This window comes from Pelmatolapia mariae, linkage group LG18 (genome assembly GCF_036321145.2).
Source record: "Pelmatolapia mariae isolate MD_Pm_ZW linkage group LG18, Pm_UMD_F_2, whole genome shotgun sequence".
Lineage (NCBI taxonomy): Eukaryota > Metazoa > Chordata > Actinopteri > Cichliformes > Cichlidae > Pelmatolapia > Pelmatolapia mariae.
The window spans coordinates 3,358,222-3,382,500 of record NC_086243.1 but is presented as its reverse complement, the minus strand read 5'-3'; the positions used below and the strand labels follow the sequence as shown (position 1 = coordinate 3,382,500).

The window sequence follows — 24,279 nt, the reverse complement described above, 5'->3', positions numbered from 1 at the left end:
ACAGCAGTGACTATTACTAATAAAAGCCTACACAACTCATGGGACTAAACAAAACAGTATTTGAATCCAGAAACCATATTCAAATCAATCATGGTATCCTTGGTACATAATCATTGTCTTGGTTGACAAACACAAACAGAAGAACAACATTTGAACAGGTGGGTAAAAGCAAAGCACTGTTTCTTGTAGACAAACACACGCACACACATACACACACAGGTGACAGGTGGACAGACAGGTGTAGCTGCTCTATCCATTTGCCAGCTGTTGGGTATTATGCAAATGAGGTGTAGGTTTACAGAGTCAACAGAAAGTCAAAGAACAGTGTTGCTTGTTGCCTGGTAGAATTAACAGTTAATTTTTAATGCCTTACAAGGAACACGTCCTCAAAAAAAACATAACAATTACAGGAAAGGTGAGATTTGCATCTCTCTCCTCGCCATTCTTTCTCTGTGTGGGTTTCCCAGAAAAATCAGGGGACAAAAAGAAACAAGCAGACCTGCTGACTTCACTGCTAAACTAGCTTCTTCCATTTACCTTTGACCTGAATATATGACATCTCACAGGCACACACACAAAAATTACAGGGAAGCCCTTCAGAAATATACACAAATAGCAACATGCAAAGAACCATCATGGATCAAGACTGATGACTGACAAGTTTACCATTTGTTACTACATTTGATTCTTTCTTTATCTCATTAAACACAGTGGCAAACAAACTAATATACGTTAAAATATATCTGCATACAAAATAGTTTAAGGAGGAGTATGGCTGCTATTTCAAACAGCTATTATTAGCTAAGTATTAATAAATATATTTGCTCTGATAACAAAAATAATTGTTAGTTAACCATAACTGATGTATGTTGCCAAGTGTGTAAGGATACAAATACTTAAAAAACAAAAATACTTTTTCGCATCAGTATAATTTATTATTGGGAGGATGTATTGCAACAGCTTGACAATACAGTCTGCGCTACTTTCCACTGATCAGCTGACAAATTCATCCACGTTTATAATTTCCACTTCAGGTGCCACTTGCATTCATTTAAGAAGGTTCCTCTAGTCTTGCGGCTGCGTAATATCCCTCACACGAGTACAACCAATGTGAGCACCTGCCTCAGCTCTTATCTTAACCCACCTGCTTTGACGTATGATCTAACCTCAGGCTGATGCTGGTGCCTTAAGACTGTAAATTGTGGTGCTAATGCCATGCACGCTTACCCTCTGCAAATCATAAATAACAATTCATAAATTCTTGAACTTTACATAAAAAACATGAAAAATTTCAAGACCCACATTTACAAACCATGGTACAAATACTCATTTGTACATGCTAAGCCAAGTGGCTAATGTGTTCTTGCTATCTAAAGGACAAATACAGCTCTCAACCTACAGTAAGTGCCATGAGAAGAGAGGAGATGAGAAAGAATGAGGGCAGAGAGGTGAAAAAAAGCCAGGAGAGAAATGGTGATGATTTCTTTTCAGCGGGCGCTCAGTCTGAGAGGCAGAGTGGAATCTATTAGGCTTTTCATTAAGTCAGAAGGACAGACAGAGAGATCTCAGTTGCTTTCAATGACTTGAATTTGTGCTTATTCGCTCAGCAACTGTGTTGAAATGATGCAGCCTCAACCTAAACACTAACATTTATTTGACCGAGGTACCATTAGGTGGTGCTTTGCCGTCGACATTACCAAGGACAAATATTTCTCGATTTCACTAGTATCATTGTGGGGGCATTACGTTTGTAGAGACTATTACTTATTGCACATTTCAATTCATTAACCACAATAAGGCTGCGGCTGTGGACTATTTAAGTAATTGAGTAATCTACTGATTATTCCATTGATTAATCGAGTAATTGTGTAAAAAATACTTTTGTCTTATTAATGAGCAATAATAAATATTCAAAAGAGGGAAAAAAAAAAAACAAAAAAACACTGGTTTTTCAGAATGAACTGCTCATTGCAATTTCTAAAATGAAAACCAATGTTTTCAAGTTTAACTGCATATAACATCTGTCAAAAAAAACCCAACCTTTTGATTATGTGTTGAAATTAAATTTTTAAAGAAAACGTTTTCTTACATGCAAAAATATATAAATATAAATAAAATAAGTACATTAAAAGATCAAAGTCAAATAAAAAAAAAGATAATTATCTAAAGTAAGGCATTAAAATGTTACGCTTACTCTGTCTTCTTGGAAGGCTTTCTGACATTAATAGGTGGCATGTTTTTGTGCTGCTGAAAACAGACCGTATGATGGTGTAGGCAATATTTAATATCAATAATCATTCAGTGGCCTACCTAACAACCTTCAGGTCAGTGGCTCATTTTTAATGGCTAGTGAATGTTATTATTTTTATATTTTTAAATATTAATGCAATTGAATTAATACAGTATTTTATATGATTTCACTTTCAATCTAAAAAAGTTATGAAAGCCTTGAAATTAATAAGGTCTAGTACACCCCATCCCCCCCTTTAGACCCACCCCTGTTTGCTGCAGGTACGGCTTCCATGTAAAATAGGACGGCTGCTGTCGGCCGTCATTAGGCTGTATAATTTAAACATGTATCAGACTAAGTTAACAGTTCATCTGCATATTTTATTACAACTTCTGGAGGCTTACTGCAGATTTTTCTGTGTAAAACAAACGGTGGTGGATGGAGCAGCTACAAACTTTGCTTTTATTCACGCCTGAGTTTGTTGATCAGGTGCTTTGATGAAGGACTCCCACCAGCTTTTTCCCCAGTAAAGGTTTTAATGCTGATCACAGGAACAGCGCTGCTGTTTTGGAAGCTAGAAACATATTTTCTTTCATTCAACATCTCAATAATGGCTCCGCCTCTTTGCTCCTCACTGTTTGTAAAAAGACTCCCTCTACGTTAAACTGTGCCAGCGTCACTGCCTCTCTGTAGTGTGTTATAAGTGTTTTTGCTTAAAACTGGGGGCTGCGTGGGCAGTTTTTTCACACTTTTTATTCACGCGCTGCTCATAAATAAGTTTCTATTGGAGGTCTGATTTTAGTCGTCAAATGAGGGTGAAACGCTCTTTGTTTACATCATTTAAAACTTCTGTGCGCTACAGAGGCATGCCTTAAAAGAAACAGTGAGGCACAGAATGTGTGTCGAGAATTTTTTACAATCAAATTATTCAAATTACTTGATGAATTGTTGCAACCCTAAACTACAATTATGTTTGAGGGCAAAAAGTCACAAATGCTGATTAGCAGTGCAACATACTCAATCTCAGCAAAAACACAGCTCATCTGTTTAGGTTACTAATGAGCTGGTTGATAGCTGGGCTGCCATTTATTGTTAATTTCCTAAAGACATTATGTCAGAGAGTTGACATCATCCCCACTGCAGGATGACACAGATGGCTACAGTTTACAGTACTGTTGTATGACTGTTGTAAACATTCATATAAATTAAAAGAAAAAAGTCACAACTTTCTGAAACCGTTACTTTTTTCAGCAACAAGCTGGTTACTGGATTTTCTCCAACAAAATTAACATACAGTCAGTTGGGTTATATTCTCTATAAACCAACTGACCTTCTATCATCCTTTTCAGTTGATGATGTGAGATACAATCGCTCTGTTCCTCTCTCCATCCATATACAGTCTGTGTTTATGCACCACATACACACAGGGTGAAACATGGAGCAGAGGGGAGAAACTAGTGTCTCTGCAAACAAAATTACTTTAAGCTCTAAATTAAAAATCCATCCATCAATTTTCTTAACTACTTAGCCAGTTTAGGGTGGGGGGTATGGGAATTATAGCAGCTAATTTGTAGCAAATTAGATGTCAGGTTGGCAAAGTTTAAGTCATAAGTTTGAGACAAGCTTGAGACAAAAGTCTGTGTTTCTTATTATTAGTATTGCAATAGTGTTTTTGTTTAAAGAAAACTTACTACTTCCCCAATCCAAGGTCACGGTGGGGCTAAAGCCTATCCCTGCGGCCACAGGGCAAGAGGCAGGGTACATCTTGAGACGGATGCCAGAGAGATAGACAACCAGTCACACTCACAACCACATCTACAGCCAATTAACCTAACATGCATTTCTATCAACTTTAGAAGAAAGCTAGTGTACCAGCAGAGAACCCATGCAGGCACAGAGAGGCCAGTGGATTCAGATCAGGAACCATCTTGCTGTGCTAACCACTTAATCACAGCACGCTCTGTTTTCTGCTACTTTCTAAAGGATCGCTTTTTGCCGGGGGGGGGGGGGCGCAAAACTAGCAAGATACTGGCAATCCTGGAGATGGTGTTCTGCTGGCGCAGACCTAATGTGTAGTACAATGAATGGTCTATATGTCCTGTGATCTTCTCTGGGTGGCATTTCTGTAACCAACCAACCTAGTGTAATGTTTTATACCCTGTAGATATAAAATCATCAGTTTTATAAACCCTGTCGACCGCAAGTACCTGATTAAGACTAGCTAAAGTAAGTAAGGTAAATTTTATTTATATAGCACCTTTCAAGATAAAAATCACAAAGTGCTTTACAGAGGCAGAAAACAAACATTAAAATCCAAAACAAAACAAAATTAACCAAAAGCGAGTTTAAACAGATAGTCATGTCTTTTAAAAAGCAGTTAAAAACCTGAGTCCACAGATCTCAAACTCAAAGGGAGCGAGTTCCAGAGTCTGGGAGCCACTGATACAAACGCTCTGTCACCTTTTGTTTTTAACCTTGTATGCGGGACAACCAGCAACCCCTGGTCACAAGACCTCAGGGACCTGCTGGGGTGATAAGAAAGAAGAAGATCACTTAAGTATGTTGGAGCTACACTGTGCAGGGCCCTATAAGTCATGATTAGGATCTTAAATTGGACCCTGAACTTGACAGGGAGCCAATGCAGCTGAATCAGGAGGGGAGTGGCATGGGAGTGTTTGTGATGCTTTGTCAGAAGCCTAGCAGCAGCATTCTGAACAACCTGCAGCCGTTCCAGGGAGGCATTACTTAAGCAAGTAAACAAGGAATTACAATAGTCTAAGCGGGATGAAACAAAAGCATGAATAATCATTTCCAATTCGGAACGTGACACAATGGGACTCAGCTTAGCGATATTTCTTAAATGGTAAAAACAAGAGCGAACCAAAGATTTAACGTGTGTGTCCAGCGTCAGAGCTGTATCAAATGTAACACCAAGGTTCCTAATGGATGATTTAATATAAGAAGCAAGAGGGCCTAGATTTTTAACCACGTGGGGAACAAATTTCTCAGGAGCAAAGACAATGATTTCCGTTTTATCAGCATTTAGTTGAAGGTAGTTACCAGCCAGCCAATCTCTAACGGAATCTAAGCAGGACTGCAAGATTTGGAGCTTAGAAAAATCAGGTGGCCTAAAAGAGATATATAGCTGAATATCATCTGCATAACAATGATATGAAATATCAGAGAAAGAGCTAAGAAGTTGCAGAAGAGGGAGTAAATACAACAAAAACAATAACGGTCCCAAGACAGAGCCCTGAGGCACCCCATAGGCAAGAGAGCTGACAGCGGATCTGAACTTAGAGGTAGCCACAGAGAAAGATCGATTAGACAAATAGGATTTAAACCATTCCAATGCGGTACCCGATACACCCACCCAGTGGTTTAATCTATCTAACAAAATAAGATGATCAACGGTGTCAAAAGCAGAGGTCAGATCCAGCAACATCAAAACAGTGCACTCTCCAGCATCATAATTCATCAAAATATCATTAGACACTCTAAGAAGTGCAGTTTCGGTAGAGTGAGCCTTACGAAAGCCAGATTGAAACTTATCAAGAACGTTGTGTTCATCTAGAAAATTCGTGAGTTGCTTGGCCACAACCTTTTCTAAAATCTTGGCAATAAAAGGCAGTTTTGAGATGGGTCTGTAACTGGAAAGCAAAGAAGGATCAAGTTTAGGTTTTTTTAAAAGTGGGTGAATGACAGCACTTTTACAGTAAGCAGGGACCTGACCAGAGAGTAGAGATGCATTAAGAATTTTAAGAACACTAGGACCAATAGACTCAGAAACATTTTTAAGTAAAGACCCAGATAAAATATCAAGGGGGCAAGAGGATGATCTCATTGAAGAGACCAGCTTCAACAACTCAGGTAAAGACACTGGTGAAAATCTTTCAAATATGACAGGCTTAGTTAAAATCGGAACAGGCAAATGGTACATGGAGGGAGAGATGTTGCTCCTTACATTGCTAACCTTTTCAACAAAGAAGGAAAGAAAATTTTCACAGTCTTCATTCGAAGAAATAGGGACAGCAGCAGAAGCCGGAGCAACAATATCCCTAATTGTGTCAAATAGAACCTTAGGGTTACCGCTGCTCCTAGAGACTAGGTTTGAAAAATAAGCAGCCCTTGCATCACGAATTGAAGAGTTAAAAGAAACTAAAAGGTCTTTTAAATGAAAGAGATGAACCTGTAAATGAGTCTTTCTCCACAAACGCTCAGCTTTACGACAGACACGCTTTAAGCAGCGAATGCTGTCGTTTATCCAGGGCGAGGGTTTTGTAATGGGGGCTAGTCTAGTTTTAATAGGACAAATATTATCGATAATAGAAAGACAGTAATTATTAAAAAGATTTGTTAATAAATCAACATCATTAGAAGCAGGCAGAACCAAATTAAAAACGTCAGAAAATTTAGCAGCAGTAGAAGAATCTAAGACGCGCGAGCTAAGAGCACGACGCTCAGGAGGAGGAGGCAAATAAAAAGACAAATTAAATATAATACAATGATGGTCCGAGATAAAAAATATCCTCAGAACTAATACAGTCCATGGTTAAGCCAATAGTAAAAACAAGGTCCAGAGTGTGCCCTTTGGTGTGGGTGGGGCCAGATACATGCTGTGTGAAATGAAAAGAGTCCATGATGCTAAGAAAACCTCTGGCAAAGAGGTCAGAGTCATCATCAGTGTGCATGTTAAAATCGCCAATTATTAGCAATCTGGACAACTTCAAGATGGAAGATAAAAAGTCACTGAATTCCTTTAAAAATTGACTGTTAGGTCCAGGTGGACGATAAACTACAGCACAGTAACACGGATCTTTAATTCCAATTTTAACCAGCTGTAGTTCAAACGTTGACATTTTTTCAACCATCAATGAGCGACAGTGAAACCAATTTCGATACACCACAGCCAGTCCTCCGCCACGACCAGAAGTCCGCGGCCAACTGACGAAGGAGTACCCGCCTGGGCAAAGTTCGATAAGAGAAGAATAGTCACCATCACGCTGCCAGGTTTCGGTTAAAAATAATAAATCCAGTTTTTTGGAAAGAATAAGATCGTTTAATAAGAACGTTTTATTTGTCATAGATCGGGCATTGAGAAGCGCCATGCTCAACGAGGAATAAGTCAAACCATTATCAACACTGACCTGTTTTAGGGGGCGTAGAAACTGGGGGTTCGATCCGTAACGATCATAAATACCGCTCGCTGCTGGGGCAGCGGGCCAAATAATAGGAGAGTCTGGATGAACACTCCTAAGGAAACACGATCTCATAAGTCCAGGCTTTGCACAATCCAGCAGGGACGGGGGAAACAGATTCACCTCCGAACAGGTAGTCTGAGCACAGGTAACCAGAAATGCTTGACGTCGCTTACCCGCTAATCCTCGTCTGAAGAGGAGTCTAAATTTCACCTGGACACCTGCTCTTTTACCTCTCCTCCTCCGAGATTTGAGTGGACCCAAAAGGGTGCTGTTGGCGACATCTGTCAAAAATCCAGACACCGGCGGCGGAGGAGGGAAGAAGCCATTGTATGAAGGAGCGATATCCAGGCCCACCATAGAGGAGCGAATAGACAGTAGTGTCAGACGATCATAGACTAGTGCGGGCAGTACATCAGAGACAAAGAAGGAGAGCAGGACAGTCAGAAACAGCAGCATAACAGAGCGAGGGAAAATGCAACCAGCAGCGGCAAGGCCGAACACAGGCGCCATCATACCGGAAGAGTAGCTAGCTAGGTTTAATTCAGTATTTAAAACTAATTTGGGGTTTAGTAGTTCACGGCTGAGGCAGCAGCTCTGCCTCAGTCTGATCGGGAAGCACCCTCATTAGCACGGTGTGGCTTTTATGTGAAAATGTGTTGTTTTGGGTGTTTTGTCTTCGATTTCACTCTGCTGTTAAAATCAGACATTCTTACACTTATATGCTCATCAGTAGTCGTACCACAAAACAGAAATGATTGTAAAAGTTATCAGTGTGCATCTCAAACCTACCACTGAGAGAACAAAAAAGGATGGCAAGGTTTGTAGTCGAACCAAATTCCTATCTCTTACTCTCTCCCCTCTCATGCCTCTCTCTCTCTCACTCTCTCATCTCTGCTGCTCCCTCTCTTCATTTCTGTGTATGTGAGTCTGTATTTGTGTGGGTAAAGCAAAGGTTTGAATAACAAGCAGCCAGCTAAGTGGGTCAGGGTCGGAGGAAGGGGGAGAAATGGGAGAGAGAGACTATTAGGATGACAGACAAGGACAAAGGAAAAGAATACAGTGGAATACAGTGCATCAAGAAAAAGGGGAGCAGAATGTGGAAGAGAAAGAGGGAGAGGTTAGAAATAAAATGTGTAGTAAACGAGATCAAAAGAAGTCATTTGTGAGGGTTACAGAAATTCATTCAGGGTTTTTTTTTTTTTTACATTAATTCGCACTCAATATTGTAATCTACTTGAGTCTGAAAATCAAATGAAAAACATCTAAAAAGTGTGAGGAATCATCAATCCCCAATCATAAAACCAAAAAAAGCTTAATTTTTAGGATGAAGTAAAATTTTAGCTTAAAGAGATCACGGCATAGCTTTAGGTGGTAGAACAGCAATAAAAACTGCAGATGCGTGTACGACAAACGATCTGTGCTCAGCTTGTTTGCAGCGTTGGATTCGACTTCCTCTTTGCACAGAGCTCAAGCTGGAGTGGGAAACATGACATGTCCACATCTTGTGAAGCGATCTTTGACTAAATGTGTCACAAAGACAAAGTAACCATATTTATCACTCATGGTTTTGGGTGGAGGTTGAAACTACTTGGCTGGACCAGAGTGAATAGATTTAAGCTCACTCTGAACTGCATCAGGAGACATAAATCAAAATACAAGTGTGTACAGAGAGATAGATGGAGAAGGACAGGAAGACTTATTTTGTGTGTGTGTGTACGTGCTTGTGTGGGGAGTTGTGATAGTTCAGCTCTGCAATTGTTTATCTGTCTTATCTTTGTCACCCCGACAACAATATAAACCAAATTTTAATTGGCTAAATGTATTCACCCTGACTGTAAATTTAGACTGTGTGTGTGCACTTTTATGTAAATATCTTTCAAATATGCGTGCCTGAGTGTGAAGGGAAATTTTACATTCTTGAAACAGCTGTTTAATCATATTTTTCTGTGTGTTTATGCTGGCTCTGTGGTGGCCATTTCCCCATTATGCTGCCAGTAAATAGCAGCAATCTTTTTTTAAATTTGGAGCTAAGAGTAATCCAAGTATAAAATCTGAATAAATCTCATGAGACAAACTGTCTTTTGAGTTTCTAATATATTTTCTGTAAATTACAGCGTCTTACCACCAGCGAACAAAAGCCTGAACACAGGTTCTTATTCAAGAATTACTTGTTTCGACTAGCAAAACACAGGCAAGTAGGTCTACGAAGGCAACGCAGTCAAATAAAAGGCTATTAACACATTTGGCAAATTTGGTGTTAAACAAGGGGACAAATCTTTTGCTATACACTTTATATATAACCCGAAATCCCCAAAATGTTGGGGTGCTGTCTAAAATATAAATACAGACAAAATGCAATGATTTTCCAATCTCATAATCCCATATTTTATGAACATAGAAAACAAACTGTATAAAGTGAGAAAATGTACCTTTTAAAGAAAAAACAAGGTTATTTTCACTTGGATAGCAAAAAAAGTTGGGAGAGGACCATGTTTACCACTGTAGCATTTCCTCTTCATCTAATAACAGTCTGAACTTCCAGAACAGAAGAGACTAGTTGAGAGTAGTATTGTCCTATTCTTGTCTGATGCAGGATTCTAGCTCCTCAACAGTCCCAGGTCTTTGTCAGATTTTTCATTAATGTTTTCTTTATTTTTGTGAATAAAATATGAGTTTAAAAGATTTACAAGTCACGCATTCTGCTATACACATTTCATTTAAATCTGCACCATGTTGTGTTCAACAAGACTTCAAAACAGACTATCCAGTCTTTAGGAAAATATTTGCTGAGCCCACAGATCAAGTGAGCTAAAGAGTCACTCTTATTTAGACTTCTATAACATCAGACCAGGACATTTGCCCACCACTGGCAATTACAAAGGATGCTTGTTTAACAAAACTTCTGGATCAGTTTCATATTTCAGATCTGGAATCCATCCTTTAAATACAGTCTATGATTTTACACCATCTAGCACGATCATAAAAAAGTTAGTTTAGCGTTAAAGTGTAGTTCAAGCCTTTGCCAAAATTACTCAATACACCAACACAACTGGATATTACTTTGACATAATGAGATTAATTTGCTTGTGTACACATCCAGCAGTTAGCCAGCAACACAAAGTTTCAACTGCAAGTGTGCTGGTGGTTACCTGTTAATTTGTCAGCCCAATATGCACTCTCTTTTTGTTCTGTTTCTGGTCCACCGTAACTCCAGAAGGCCTCTGACTCTTTACCTCCTTAATGTTCATCAGCTACTGTAGTGATAATGGTATGTGTTATTATCCTAGAAGATCTGGGGCCTGTTTGATAACAAACGTTCAGCTCAGCAGACCCTGTGATCAAAAAAAAAAAAAAAAACACACTTACAGAGGTCTATTGTGTCTAATAGCTATGTGTCATTACTAATGACCAAAAGAGAAGAAGATATTGAGAAATGTCTTTTTATTCACTGTAAAAAACAAAAAAAAACAAAAACACCCCACTGCTGTTTGGTGCTGAGCAGAGAATGCATAGTGGCCTTTAGTAGTCTGCTGTTTTTACAAAGTAAGAGCAAAAGGCTGTAAGTTGGACTCGAACTCTGGCCACTGTATTTAAGCCATCCACCTGTTCAACCAGTGAGTTAAACTAATGTCCAACAGTGATGCATAAAAAAACCCTCTTTTTTTAAATGCATCAACTGTAGAAAATGCTGGGAGAATAAACAGTGTGAAGTTTTGCCTTTTGTAAGATGAGCATTAGATGATGTCCTCGCTGCTGGAAATACTGTGGTTTAGGTGAAGGAGATGCCATGATAGAACATGCAGGAGGCAGGACGCGGGACAACCACAGCACGAATCGCAGACCCACTGATATTCTAGACAGGTTTTTTTTTTTTTACCCTACTGGTTTTGTATGATGTTATAGAAAGTCGATGTTTCTAAGCTGTTCATCTCAGGGACACAGCTATAACTGTAAGAGGCAGGGGTAACAACAAATGCCGTCGGACTAAGGGCCTGCTCCAAGTGTGTCCATGTAACAGATGTCAGTAATTGTGTTGGACAGCAGTAAACAGTGAACTACTAAACTATGAAATAAAAGTCACTCTAGAGCTGTGGGGGGCTGTAAATCAGATCACACCTAAATGTCTGCAGTTTTATCACCAGAAAGCGTTCACACAGTTTTAACTTGTTACACAACTAATTATGCAATGATATTACGCACAATTTTCTCATGGCACGACCAGCATTTCCTAGATAACTGCAAGAAATTTTAATACCTGAAAGAACTTCAGAGCGGGCATTCACTTTTGCTATGTTTTCGTTTACTGTCTTGCAGCAGGATTTGAGGTTTACATTGTGATAGTAACATGCACTGCATGTCCACAAAAAAATGAAAATCTATCATAAACAAGCACCTTTGTGAAAAAAGTCTGACCTTTCCTGAGAGAATTAAATTGACACTGACACGTCACACTCCATGCACTGAGACGAGCAGCAGAATCACAGAAAAGTTTGTTTGAAGTCCCAGATAGTTTATAAGAGAAGAGGAAACGGGGTCAAAACAGATACAAGTTTACACATTTCTAATGTGACAAAGTTATTTCAATCTATCCATGGTAATTAGCACTTCACTGCAACAGTTATGATTGTATGATCAGGAACAAAAGCTGAGTGCTAAAAAAAATAAAAAAATAAAAAATATGGGCCGCAACAGCTCTTGAATAATGCCTCGGGAACTGATCCAATCTCTTCCACGACAATTGATCCAAGTCATTGTCACTAATACAGTACACACACACACACACACACAGAACAATGCAGCAACGAATGCAGTATGTGATTTGATTGCAATATGTTTGTTTTGGAAATGAAATCCTGATAATTAGTCCCTTCTGGCAGCGTACTGTCTCTGCCCGTCTGTTCCATTTGGCATCCCTCCACCAACCAGGAGTCCCTCGCCACCCTGTCCCCATGATTCCACCAACTGAAACACTTTCAGACACACCGGCACACAAGCAACAGTGCTGAAACTCACCCAATCGTCAGCAGGCGTGGGGGGGGGGGGGGTTGGCATGATGTTCTGTAGCGTGTATGACAGCCAACTCGGACAGACGGACGGACAGATTGATTGGTTGTGTTCTGATAGATAATTAGATGAAATGCCGACACTTTGGAGAGTGCTATAGGAGTAAGACTATTGTAGAGGTACTGTACAACTTTTTAAATACCCAACACTGCTGATATATGACAAGAGCATTCTAGCAGTCCAGCATAGCGCTTTGTTACTCAAAGAGCAGGTTAGTTCTCACTCACTGTGCACAGAAGCACATTTTCATACTGCTGATATGTCATTTTAAAGTCACTGCCAAATCCCTATTAATTCATTTTTTGTAATCCTGAGTGACAGCGATTGTTCTTTAAAAATGCTAATACTTCCATCAGGGTTTGGTGAGGGGTGCATTCTTTTTCACAGTGGAGAGGATCGTCTGTTTATGACATGGCTGTGAGCCAGCAATTACAATATACAGTAAGCTAAGTCAGCCAGCTCATGTGGAGCAGATTTATTATTACATGAACACAGAGCATGTTCCCTGCAGGCGTACACTGAGCCTGAGGAGAACAGGGTGTGATGATGATAATGTAAAGTCCCCCAAGGTGACTTAGAATGCTTTAACAAATAACCTGTCGGCTTTGGTAAAAGCCGGCATGTTTATTGGGTTAATTTGGGGTTGTATGAAAACCCTCAGTCGACTTCTAAGAGTCTGTTAACTGGTGATGATGTTGTATTATTAAGCCTCGGCTCACCCCAAGGATTTGACGCTACCAAGTTTGTCAATTCACTGTTTTCATGGTATGTCCTGGACCCCTAGATTGGTCGGATACTTCCTCAGAAGGAAGCTGAAAGGCAGTTTTAGGAAGCAATAGCAGAGGCTGTGACCCAGTTCTTGAAAAACTCATACTTGTGGTGAAATGGGGAGTCCACATAACCACCTGCACATAAACCATCTCAAAAGCAACTGATCTGGGATGCCAGCAGCCTTTAAGTAAGCACTCTTAAGACATCTGTTGGATGAAGATGGTTAATGCCAAAATGGTGCATATGAAGGTAAAGAAGCAATCAAACTTAGTCTACTTTAAAATAGCCCTGGATCTGAACCAGAGGCAGTAAGACCATTGATGGACATTGATGTCAAAGTGTCAGATAAAGTGATATGGAGAGGCAGCTGATTATTGCTATGTTGTTTCTTTCTCACCAAGCAATCCAGCATCACCTGCCATAACACAATACTTACAACAACTAGTGGTACAACAGATCACGGTTGATTCATAATCCGAACCGATCCCACTCCACGGTTCGGCACGCACGTGATCCGAAGATTCGAAAAAGAAGAAAAAAAAAGTATGTGTATGGTGCGCATACACATGGGTCTGTCAAGCGATAGTTATGGCCAGCGCTAGCGGTCCAAGTGGAGGAGCAGAGGAGTTTGCGGCATTTAAGCAGCCCTTTGCTGCCCAATCCGACCGGGCTAAAGCTATTACAAACGCTACTGGGGTGTTTAGCTGCAGACGGGAGGCCGTATTCCCTTGTGCAAAACAAGGGGTTTAAACTATGATGAACGTGCTTGAGCCACGCTATGATATCCCGTTGCGCGTCCACTTCAGTGACAAGATTGTACCCAGACATGTATGAGCAGGAAAAGTTTAAAGTTATGGCTGAACTGTCCCAGGCATCTTCTGTTGCCCAACTACAAATGGGTGGAGCTCCAGGTCAACGGAAAACTACGTGACCGTGACCACTCATTATATCACAGCGGAGTGGTAGATACAAAGCCCTGTACTGCCCTATATTGCACCTTAATTTGTTTTAATATAATTGCGTGGAATGAGTCTTGAGTTGAATGTTTTTAATAGGCAAAAAATACTTAAATAAGTTAATAAGTAAATGTTAAATTTTTTCTTTTGTTCTTTTTTTTGCTGATCCGAAAATTGATCCGATCCGTGACTTAAAACCGTGATCCGATCCGAACCATGATATTTTTGATCCGTTGCACCACTACTAACAACCCACAGAAAGTAAAGAGAGCCAAACCTATAGTTCAGTTACCATGTTCAGTAAGAGAAAATAATCATGATACAGTACATTATATGCACTAAACTGAAATCTGTGCAAGATGTGACGAGTTCAGTTCTCTATTTTCTGATTCTTACAATCTCTTATTCCATCTTTTTCTTTCTTTAAAAAAAAAAAAAAAAAAAAAAAAAAAAAAAGCATCCCTGTGTTTTACAAATCCTCGTCTTTCCCCTCGCTGTCTACTAGGACTGCAACAATTCATCGAGTAACTTGAATAACTCAATTATAAAAAGTCCTCAACGCAAATTTTTTGCTCCAATGCTTCAGTTGTCACTATGGAAGGAGTTTAACATGAAGCCAGAGTCGGTCTATACACACACGCGTTCACACACACACGTTAAGAGCAAAGAGGCGAATGAAGAGATGGCGAAAAGAGCAGTGTTTGTTACTGTAACTGCCATTAAAACCTTTACTGACAACAGCTGGCAGAAATCAAACCCCCTGTTCAATAAGATCCAAGTGAAGAAAAGCAAACTTTGTAGCTGCGCCCGTCCATGGCTGTTTGTTTTACACAGCAAAAAAAGATCTGCAGAAGTTAAAATAAAATATGCAGATGAACTGTTAGCTTAGTCTGGCACGATGTTTAAATTAGGCAGCCTACTGAAGGCTGAGGACAGCCGTCCTACAAGCACTGATACCTCAGCAAGAAGGGTTAAATCTACTGAAGGCATGGCTGGGTGTATGAGGCCATATTTATGTAGATTTATATAAAATATAAGTATTAAGATTAATTCAAAATATAAAAACAAGAGCTTTTTTCACCCCCTTCTTCTACAGGACAGTAAAAATATACCTCGACCGGTAAAACGCTGTTAGGTTGGACACTGAATGATTATTAACATTAATTATTAACATCTACACCATCATCAAGTCCTTTTTTTTCTGGACCAGGAAACGTTGCATCAAAATACAGGGCAAAGAAGACTGCTCGCCATTCTTCATTGCAGGCACCACATATTCTTTTTACAGGCTTAAAGGCACACATACTCACCCCTTCACTTGCACACTTAAACATGTAAACACACTCACAGGAACACACACCAAATCTCCCTCATATCCAGGAGACACAACACTGTCAGAACTCCTTTGCTACATATTAATGTAAGAAAGCCTTCCAGAGTAAAGGCAGTTTGATTTTACGCCTTACTTTAGGTTGCATGTACACCTTGACATGACTGTACTTGTGATTATTTTACATTTAAGAAAATGTTTTCTTTAAGATTATGATATTGCATGTAAACACAATGCGAGGGTTTAGGTTTTTCACAGATGTTGTATGCAGTTAAACTATTAAAACACTGCAATTTTTAAACAAATGAGCAGTTTGATTTGAACAACCTGTATTTTTTCTTTAGAATATTTATTGCTGCTCATTAATAACACAAAAGTATTTATCTGATAATCAACAAAATAATCCATAGAACACTGAAATAACTAAATTACTCGATAGCTACAGCTTACTATCCCCTATGTTTTTCTGTTCTTGTCTCGTGCCCTTCTTTTTCCACCATGTTCACTTTTTCCTCAGTATTTGCTTTAGAAATACCTCACCCAGCTTACCCAATCATCATGTTTACATTAGGCTCTCTCTCTTTCTCTCAGTGAGTCTTTATTCCTTCCTTTCTCACTTGCATACAGTTTCACCACAAATACTTGTGTTGACATATATGCACTTATGTTACTTCATGGTACTTCAGATTTACAGTGAATTCACTTTTGGATCAAATTACCTTCTCCTTTTCACATCTGTTCAGAGTCACTATGAGCACTGTCAGCCAATCAGAGTTCAGCACAACTCACTTCTGTATACACTTTCATTAAAACTAGCAGCTGGCCACAGGGATGACGAGCCTGACGCTCTTTACCTTCAGTTTCTTTGTTAACAAAAAGTGCAAAACCCAGAAATGAACTAGAAGAATGAAGCACACATTGTTGCTCCAATTAAAAATACACCATGCCATCTGGCAGCGAGAGCACAGTCCAGCTGATGTCAATCATTGTTACGTGCAACACAAATGATGTCCTACAAATAAGACAGAGGGTGTAAAACATTTAGTGAATTCTAAGATTTAAAAAAAATAACACATTGACAATAACTTTTATATTTTCACAGCTGGATATGGGGATGAGCACTACATTGTGTAACTAAATAACCTGCAACTGCACATAAGTCATTGGCCCTGATGCAATGTTGGTTAAACTTACAAGTTTAATGATCAATCACAGAGTGTGCCAGAACATGTCTGTTGTTTTTCTACCACAACACATACACTTTGGGTGCCTACCAACTAGGGCTGCACGATTTTGCATAAAATGAGAATCACGATTTTTTTGCTTAGAATTGAGATCACGATTCTCTCACGATTTTCTTTTCCAGTATAAATATTTATTGCACTTATTAACTGCACATCAACTTCGTAACAGTTGAAACTGAACATAAAAACAATAAATAAACATAAAAACAATAAATGCCTCATATTTTGTGGTTGCCGCAAAATGTTGTACTGCTTGAAATTCCTCCTCCACCGTTGCTCGACACTGCGTGTATAGAGCAGGTAGTGCAACAATAGAAAAATAGTTGCGGGACGGCACTGTGTAGCGTTTGTCTAGGGTGTTGATCATTTTCCTAAATCCCTCGTTTTGCACAGTGTTGATATATCTTTGGTCAGGTGATAAGCAATAGCCTCCGTAATTTCTTTGTGCCTGCGGGAGTTCGACGGGTATGGGGAAGCGCTGTATAAGGTTCCCGTTATTGATGTTTGGGTGGTTGACCGGGACGAATTTTCTCCTGTCACTTTCTCGTCATCCCTGACGTGTTCTCCGTTGTTTTTTCCCTGCCAATGTGAGCATCACGGCACAGCTTCTGTATCACGTGGTATAAGGCTCCGCCCTTGTCATTTGTTGAGCAGGAAGAGTGAGCGCTTGTTTTCATGCAGATTACGTCCCGGATCAAAATGCGGTACAATCGTCGTCGTCTATTTTTTTTTTTTTTTTTTTTTTTTTTTGAAATCGTTGTCATTTGGAAATGAGATCGCACATAAGTATGAATCGAGATCGCGATTTTCTAACGATTAATCGTGCAGCCCTACTACCAACTCTCCAACAGAGGGTGAGATAGAAGGGGTGCCTCACTAGCGGCACAGAGGTACAGGGAGGAGAGGGAGACCAAAGTCTAGAAAGCAGTTCTGCCCACAGATTTTTTGTTAGGTACTTTTTGGGGGGAAAATAAATCAAAACTACATCTGAACATCTACATTGACCCTAGCAGTCCCTAGTGGACTCATGGATGTGGAAAGTAAGTAATCCCTGCTTAAAGTTACGTTTAGGTTACCTTTTAGCCATAAACAAGCACAGTTTCAGGAGCCAGAAGACGTTACCTTACATATCAAGTCTCCTTCAGGCATCTGGCCTTCTGTGATAACACTTCCATTTAGGATTAGCATACAGGGAGAATTTCTGTGAGAAGAGCTAGTTGTGAAACAAACTCTAAACAGGATACTGGCGACCTGTGGACATGAACACTTTAAATTTGCCCTCCTGCTCACTGAGAGGATCTCTGAGTAGAACAAGAACTGCCAGCTGAAAGCCCGCCGAGAGGCAGATGAAACATTCAGGAACACAATGACAACAGCAACTGAACTTTTAAAATGAGAAAGAGGGGAATTGTTTATTACTAAATTAATTGCAAATGGCAATCAATTTACCAATGGACAAATGCCCAAGTAAAGTGGAGAACAGTGTATATGCAGATGAAATAGAAAGTTGTATATTAAAAGCACAAGCAATGTTGGACAGAGGTGGAAGAATCATGTGACAACAGAGTTGGGCGATGTGTAAAGATTTTCCAACCGGCAATCGTGAGTCCAACAATCGCTGATGGGCGATACATTTGCGCATGCGCAGACTTTTTGATGGGCAGGGCAATGTAATCATGCATGGACTGATTTGCGTGTTTACAACACAGAAGATGTCCAAACATGGACAAACTAATTCCTCCCCCCCCCCCCCAAAAAAAATAACAAAAACAAAAACGTAAAACGCGGCCATCATGATTAAAATTTTTAACGCGCTCAACCCAACTGGAGCGCAGAATGAATAAAATTTGGACAAACTGCCAAAATGCGTTGAAATGCAAGAAATTTCAGGGATTTTGACTCTGTCTGTGCAAACCTTAATTGTTAATCACGCTAGTCGTGATGACGCCGCGTTAACGCTGACAGCACAAAAAATATATAAAGTCACCAATTTGGGATTTCTTTGGCTTTAAACCAGACGAAAGAGGTATACCTAAGGATGTAACCAAAGCGGCGTGCCACTTGTGCAGATGTACAAGTGGCACGCCGCAAAGTGTTTGAGTAGTTTGCGAGCAAACTACTCAAACACGACTAACTTGCATGAGCATGTACGTGTCCACCATCCAGCTGAGTATGCTAGGCTATCACCAGCTTCTGCAGCTCCATCAACAAGCATTTGGGCGCACTCTGAGGAGGGTGCATTTGCTCGCAGATGAAAGAGGGTGCTGTTAAAACAGTGCTATTTTTTTTTCTGTTGACTGCTTCTATTAGCTCCATCATTATTAGCAAACGTACTCACTGGTAAATAAAGAAATAAATCGCCCTTGTAAAAACTATCGATATATTCGTAAAATCACCCAACCCTATGTGACAACAACCTCTTATTGAACTTTACACCCATTAACATGTAGCAACACATCTGTAAAAATTCTGACTGTATTCAGACATGCTGCACAGTTCACTTGCAATTCTTCGAGGTTTTTATTTGCAGCCAATTGCATGCCAGAATCGGCTCGGGTGTAAACTATCTCTTTATATTTAGTTTAGTTTTTTTATTACATTTCTCCACACAACCAAGCTACTCATTATTTTGCTCCAACATTTTTCTTTTTATTAAACACCCTACATTATCAGTAGCTGTCATACTCAACCTTGAGAAATAGGTTGTTATGAATTGGCTATAAAGCAGCCTTAATGCAGAGCTCTAATCAGAATGGATTATTTTGGCTTGATGGATAATTTAGCTTGTTTAATCCATTTGTTGATAAAGTGAGGATTCTAAGACCACATTCTGCCATAGATATACAAACAGACACAGACAGTAACACAGAGAGACTCACAAGCTAAAAGTAGCATGGGCCTCACCGTGAAGCTATTCAATACAGTGTATTTTAAGGGTGTAAGAACAAAGGGTGCAATCAAACTTATTTTGCCACTTTAGAAAAGTAAAACTGCTCTGTATTTGAGGCTGAATTCCTGAAAACAGTCACTCATTTCAGATTCCGAGCCAACCAAGAAGCTCAAGTACGTCTTTAAAAGAACTGAATTAATGTTTAATCAACTCTCCTACTTTTGGCCTCTCTCCCTTTTCTTCAGTTTTTCTCTGCGCCTCCATGCAGTAATATGATCTCTTCTATCAGGCCGACAGAGCCGTGAATCAAAAGACACAGAGGAAAAAAAATATAGTACAAACCTTGGTGGCCCCACCCCCACTACACACACTCTACCTCCTCTGTGTGTGTGTGTGTGTGTGTGTGTGTGTGTGTGTGTGTGTGTGTGTGTGCGCGCGCCTCCCTCTCCCTCACTCGCGTTCTCTCTCTCTCTCTCATCTACAACATCCCTACCCCCAACAACTCTCTCTCTCTTTCCAATCCCTACCCCCAACCACACAGGCTTGCTCTCTCTCCACATCCTCCGAGCTCTTATCTTCTATCTCTCCTTCCCTCTTTCTGAAACAAATACACACTAGCAACAACACGGCGCAGTGCTATATGGGGCCTTTCCACACTTGATGTGATTATGAGCTTAAAAACACAGCCCAGTATACACCACAGTGAGTTTAGTCATTACGGAAACAAATAAATATATCCAAAAAAAAAAATGGGGGAATAACTAACATTTGTGCTGCTTACGCCCAATAACCACAGATTAAGGTCAGAGGTCACAACAGCTTTGTCATCACTTCTGCTCCATGACCTACAAACTGCATATAGTTTAGAAGTTCTCCAGGTCTGCTATTTTTGTACTTTATTCAAAGAAAAATTACATTTGTGCACCATCAGAGATCACACAGCACGGTCATGTCAGAGTCAAGAAATAGTCTCCCCACTTTTACCAAACTGATTCATAATCCAAACAGAACGGTGGCATACACAGACTCCATCAGCCGAGCATATTTCTTATTCCAGCACATATACATGTATATCAGCATATTTTATTATTGAACAAGAACTTAACAATGAGCATACTAATTTAAATATGTTTATCATTGGTTAACCACTTCAAGCAACTCAAGAAGTCTTGAACTCAAAATGGGCTTCACCAAAGGAAATATGGGTTCTCACTGATTTTAATCAACTTCCGCTTTACAGCCCCATCCCATAATTTGTGATTTGTAAGTAAGTTCTCTCCATGTGAAGTGTCATTCTCTGGTATATAATATTTTCTAACATCTGTCTTGTTAGCGAGCTCAACAGCACCGTGGCTGGTGTGACTGTATCATCAGATGGTCTCCAGTTGTTCATGTGGCCAACAATGAAGGAACTATCCTGACGGTGGCATTTTTGGGGTTCCAGAGCTTCGGAAATAATCACCAACGAATATTTCATAAAGTGGGGAAGGAGCTTGCTGCTGAATAAGACTTGGAAACAAAGCATTGCTGGCTGAAGAGGATTTGGGACATTTAAAATAAATAAATAAAAAAAACAATTTTTAAAAAAAGAGTTGCTAGTTTGACACTTGGTACTTTTTTCAGAATAGGGCTATGAAAAATTGCTACATCAAGCCACTTTACTATGCCAATTTACTACAATCAATATTCTTCTGTACTCATATCATTAAATTTTCAATAAAAACCGACACAACTGACTTGTGTCTTTAACCCAGCTGTGTCGGCAGCCACACAACGCATCGGGTTACAAAAATAGAGAGTTGCATGACCAGCAGAAACCACGGCTAGCGATGGTGGACATGAATTCAATAGCAACTTTGCCATTTTGCCAGGCACCGGATGGTAACAGGTCTGAACTGCCGGGCACAGACGCAATGGCACAGACCCAACCGTATGAGAAAGAGTTCAGTTAAACTCATCAGTGGAAACAAAGCAAAGGTGGAGTCAAAAGTTATGACTGTAATGTTACAACAGGCTACAGGCCTGCCTTTGTTGGTTCCCCCGGTGCGCATTACATTTTACCCTCTTAAGTAGGTTACTAGCGACCAATCTAGGATTACGAGTAGAGTCTGGGTTAGGTTAACCTCCAACCTTTTTTCCAGCACTAGCTGAAAAGTTTCTACAGGAAAAAAAAATGAAATGCAAACTTGAATGTATATAACCTGCTTTGGAAACTTAGTTCTTCTAGTTTCTGAACATTTGCATGTTTAGCTTGTGGCTAGAATGAAATCCAACCCTAACACTAATCCTACATGCATTATCAGTGACCTGATGGATATTTTGATGTTAAAAGGCCTTAATCCGATCATGAAAACTACTGCACAGGTTTGTTAGGAGAATTTCGTATGAAATGAGTATTTAATTTGAACTTCCAGTTGCTGTTGTTTGCATGATATGTCAATAAAACAGATTAAAGTATAAAAGAAAATAGAGAGAAAGGGTTCAACACACCTTAACTACAGGTGCACAACTGACTTAGAATGATTTATTGATTAATAGTTCATTAAAGTCAGTATTTTCTCGTAATGAACTCATTATTACTATTTTTTACTTCAATTTAAAAGTACCAAACTACAAAATGAACCAGTCTATTTGAGACAGAGGATAATCGAGGTTAATAGTAGCAGTCAACTCACCTGGATGCAGTCATTAACTAAACCTAATTAAATAATTAGGCAATTTTTCACTGTCAAATGGGCATGATTTGATTGAACCAAAACAATTTACTCTGACAAACATCCCCATACACTGGATGGGGATGGATAGTCCTTAACTGCAATCTACCTATAAGCTAAGCATCCACATCCACCCATCCTGGATCCCTATCAGATCCAGGTTTCTGCTGTAAATCTAACCCTGACCTTTGCTTCCCAAACTCCATTCACCTTGACCAAGATAGAATCAGAAATGAGTACTGCAAATTCTACACAAGATCACCTCTTTAAGCATACTACAAAAAAAAGATCCTGGTTTCCTGTTTTCCTCCCTCATGCTTGCCATCTTTTTCATTCTAAACATACATCTTCTGTTTGGACTTCAAATATGCAGCATATTTAAACCCGATGGCCTTTCTATTACCAGTGGGCGTCTTTTTAATTATAGGTGTCATCACATCACAGACGACAAAGTCGGAATAAAATTACAGGCTCTGCACCCTCTAGTGAGTGAAAAATATAAAAAGAAGCACTCAAATGTAGTTACCTCCAGTAACTACGATAATTAACTGGAGCCTAACAAGCCAATTAATTACCCCTTAATTGGCAGGGCGCGGAACATGAACACGGAGAGGGGAGACAGCTGAGTGGGACTAATAAGTCAGAATAAGACAACACAAAAGTGTATTTTATCTGCTAACAGAAGAAGCCTATGTGCGGTAGTTTGCGTTCTTTCCCCCACTTACCTTGTTGGTCCCAAAGGCCGGGTCAGGGTAGGAAATCTGTCCCAATCTATTGTGGTCTGGCGCGGCTAGAGGCTGAGGAGGAGGCGGGTAAACTGTTACATCCATGGCTGGAAATACATCCACTTCTCTTCCGAGTTTCTTTCCTTGCTTTTGTATTTTCAAAATTAAAGAGATTTAACAAAAACCTGAGCTTACTCTAAAAAACAACTTGTTCAAAGACAGAAGTAACTGGTGAAATAATTCTTAAACCAAGCTGTGAGAGGCAGCGGAGTTTTAGGCTGATGCTGTTCTCCACACACCGGCTTTCCTGCCCAAGAAACTGCTGCTCTGGGGAGCAAAGTTCCCTGTTCACGTACTTCTCACGTTAAAAACAAACGTTAAAATGAAGTAGTGCTTTTAAAAAGCACCGTTTCCTCTAGTGCGTCCGTTAGCCCTGTGTATGGTTCGGACAGGGGACGTCGTGGACCCTGTCTGTCCCTGCTTGGGACTCTGTTTGAATTTTCCTCCACTGCTGATGCTGCTGCTGCTGCCGCCGCGCGTGTGCTCAGTACTGTGGTGCCTCGCGGACCAGTCATACAAAGAGCTTTTTCGTCAAGTTAGCGAGAGTTAGCCACAACGAAGCCGGAAGTACGTTTCACCTCACAAAGCCCGGGTTCTGTCAGGAGAAAAAAATAAGAGCTATACAACAATACAAATACAGACAATACAAATATTACCTTTTTCAGGCTTTTCGTAGAATTAACACGCTGACTAAAATAATGATGAATGATTTAAAAGAATATACTATTCCCCAGAGAGTGACTTTATTTTGGTGGTAACTGACTGTATGAGGCGTTTGCAGCTACCTTGGCAAAAAAAAGATGGAGCTTATTGGCAGCACGTGCTCCATCTAGAGGGGGGGAGAGTGTTATAAGGTCCAGCCAGATGCTGTACAGTTAGCTGTTGTCTATGTATTAATTTTGACTTAATTTTGTCCAGCTTGTTGGCTTATCTGTTCAACTTTGGCTAATCATTATAGTTTAGTCTTTCCAGGACATAGGTTTGGCAGAGACAACAAGGCAAGAATATTGTTGTTTCCCACTTTCTATGAAATGAACCTGTTCCAGAACACTCCAGAATTGTACATGCTTAATGACTCAGTCTGCTGAGGTACA

The 24,279-nt window shown here is 39.8% G+C and overlaps 1 protein-coding gene across 1 annotated transcript in view; it reads right to left on the bottom strand.

Annotated features, from left to right (window-relative positions):
• tox (thymocyte selection-associated high mobility group box) overlaps positions 1-23,660 on the bottom strand; it is a 57,681-nt gene extending 34,021 nt beyond the window's left edge. The window contains exon 1 of the mRNA XM_063462471.1: positions 23,126-23,660. Within this exon, the coding sequence (XP_063318541.1) occupies positions 23,126-23,230 (105 nt within the window). The 5' untranslated portion in view covers positions 23,231-23,660. The remainder of the gene's footprint in view (positions 1-23,125) is intronic.
• Between the last annotated feature and the right edge of the window lie 619 nt (positions 23,661-24,279).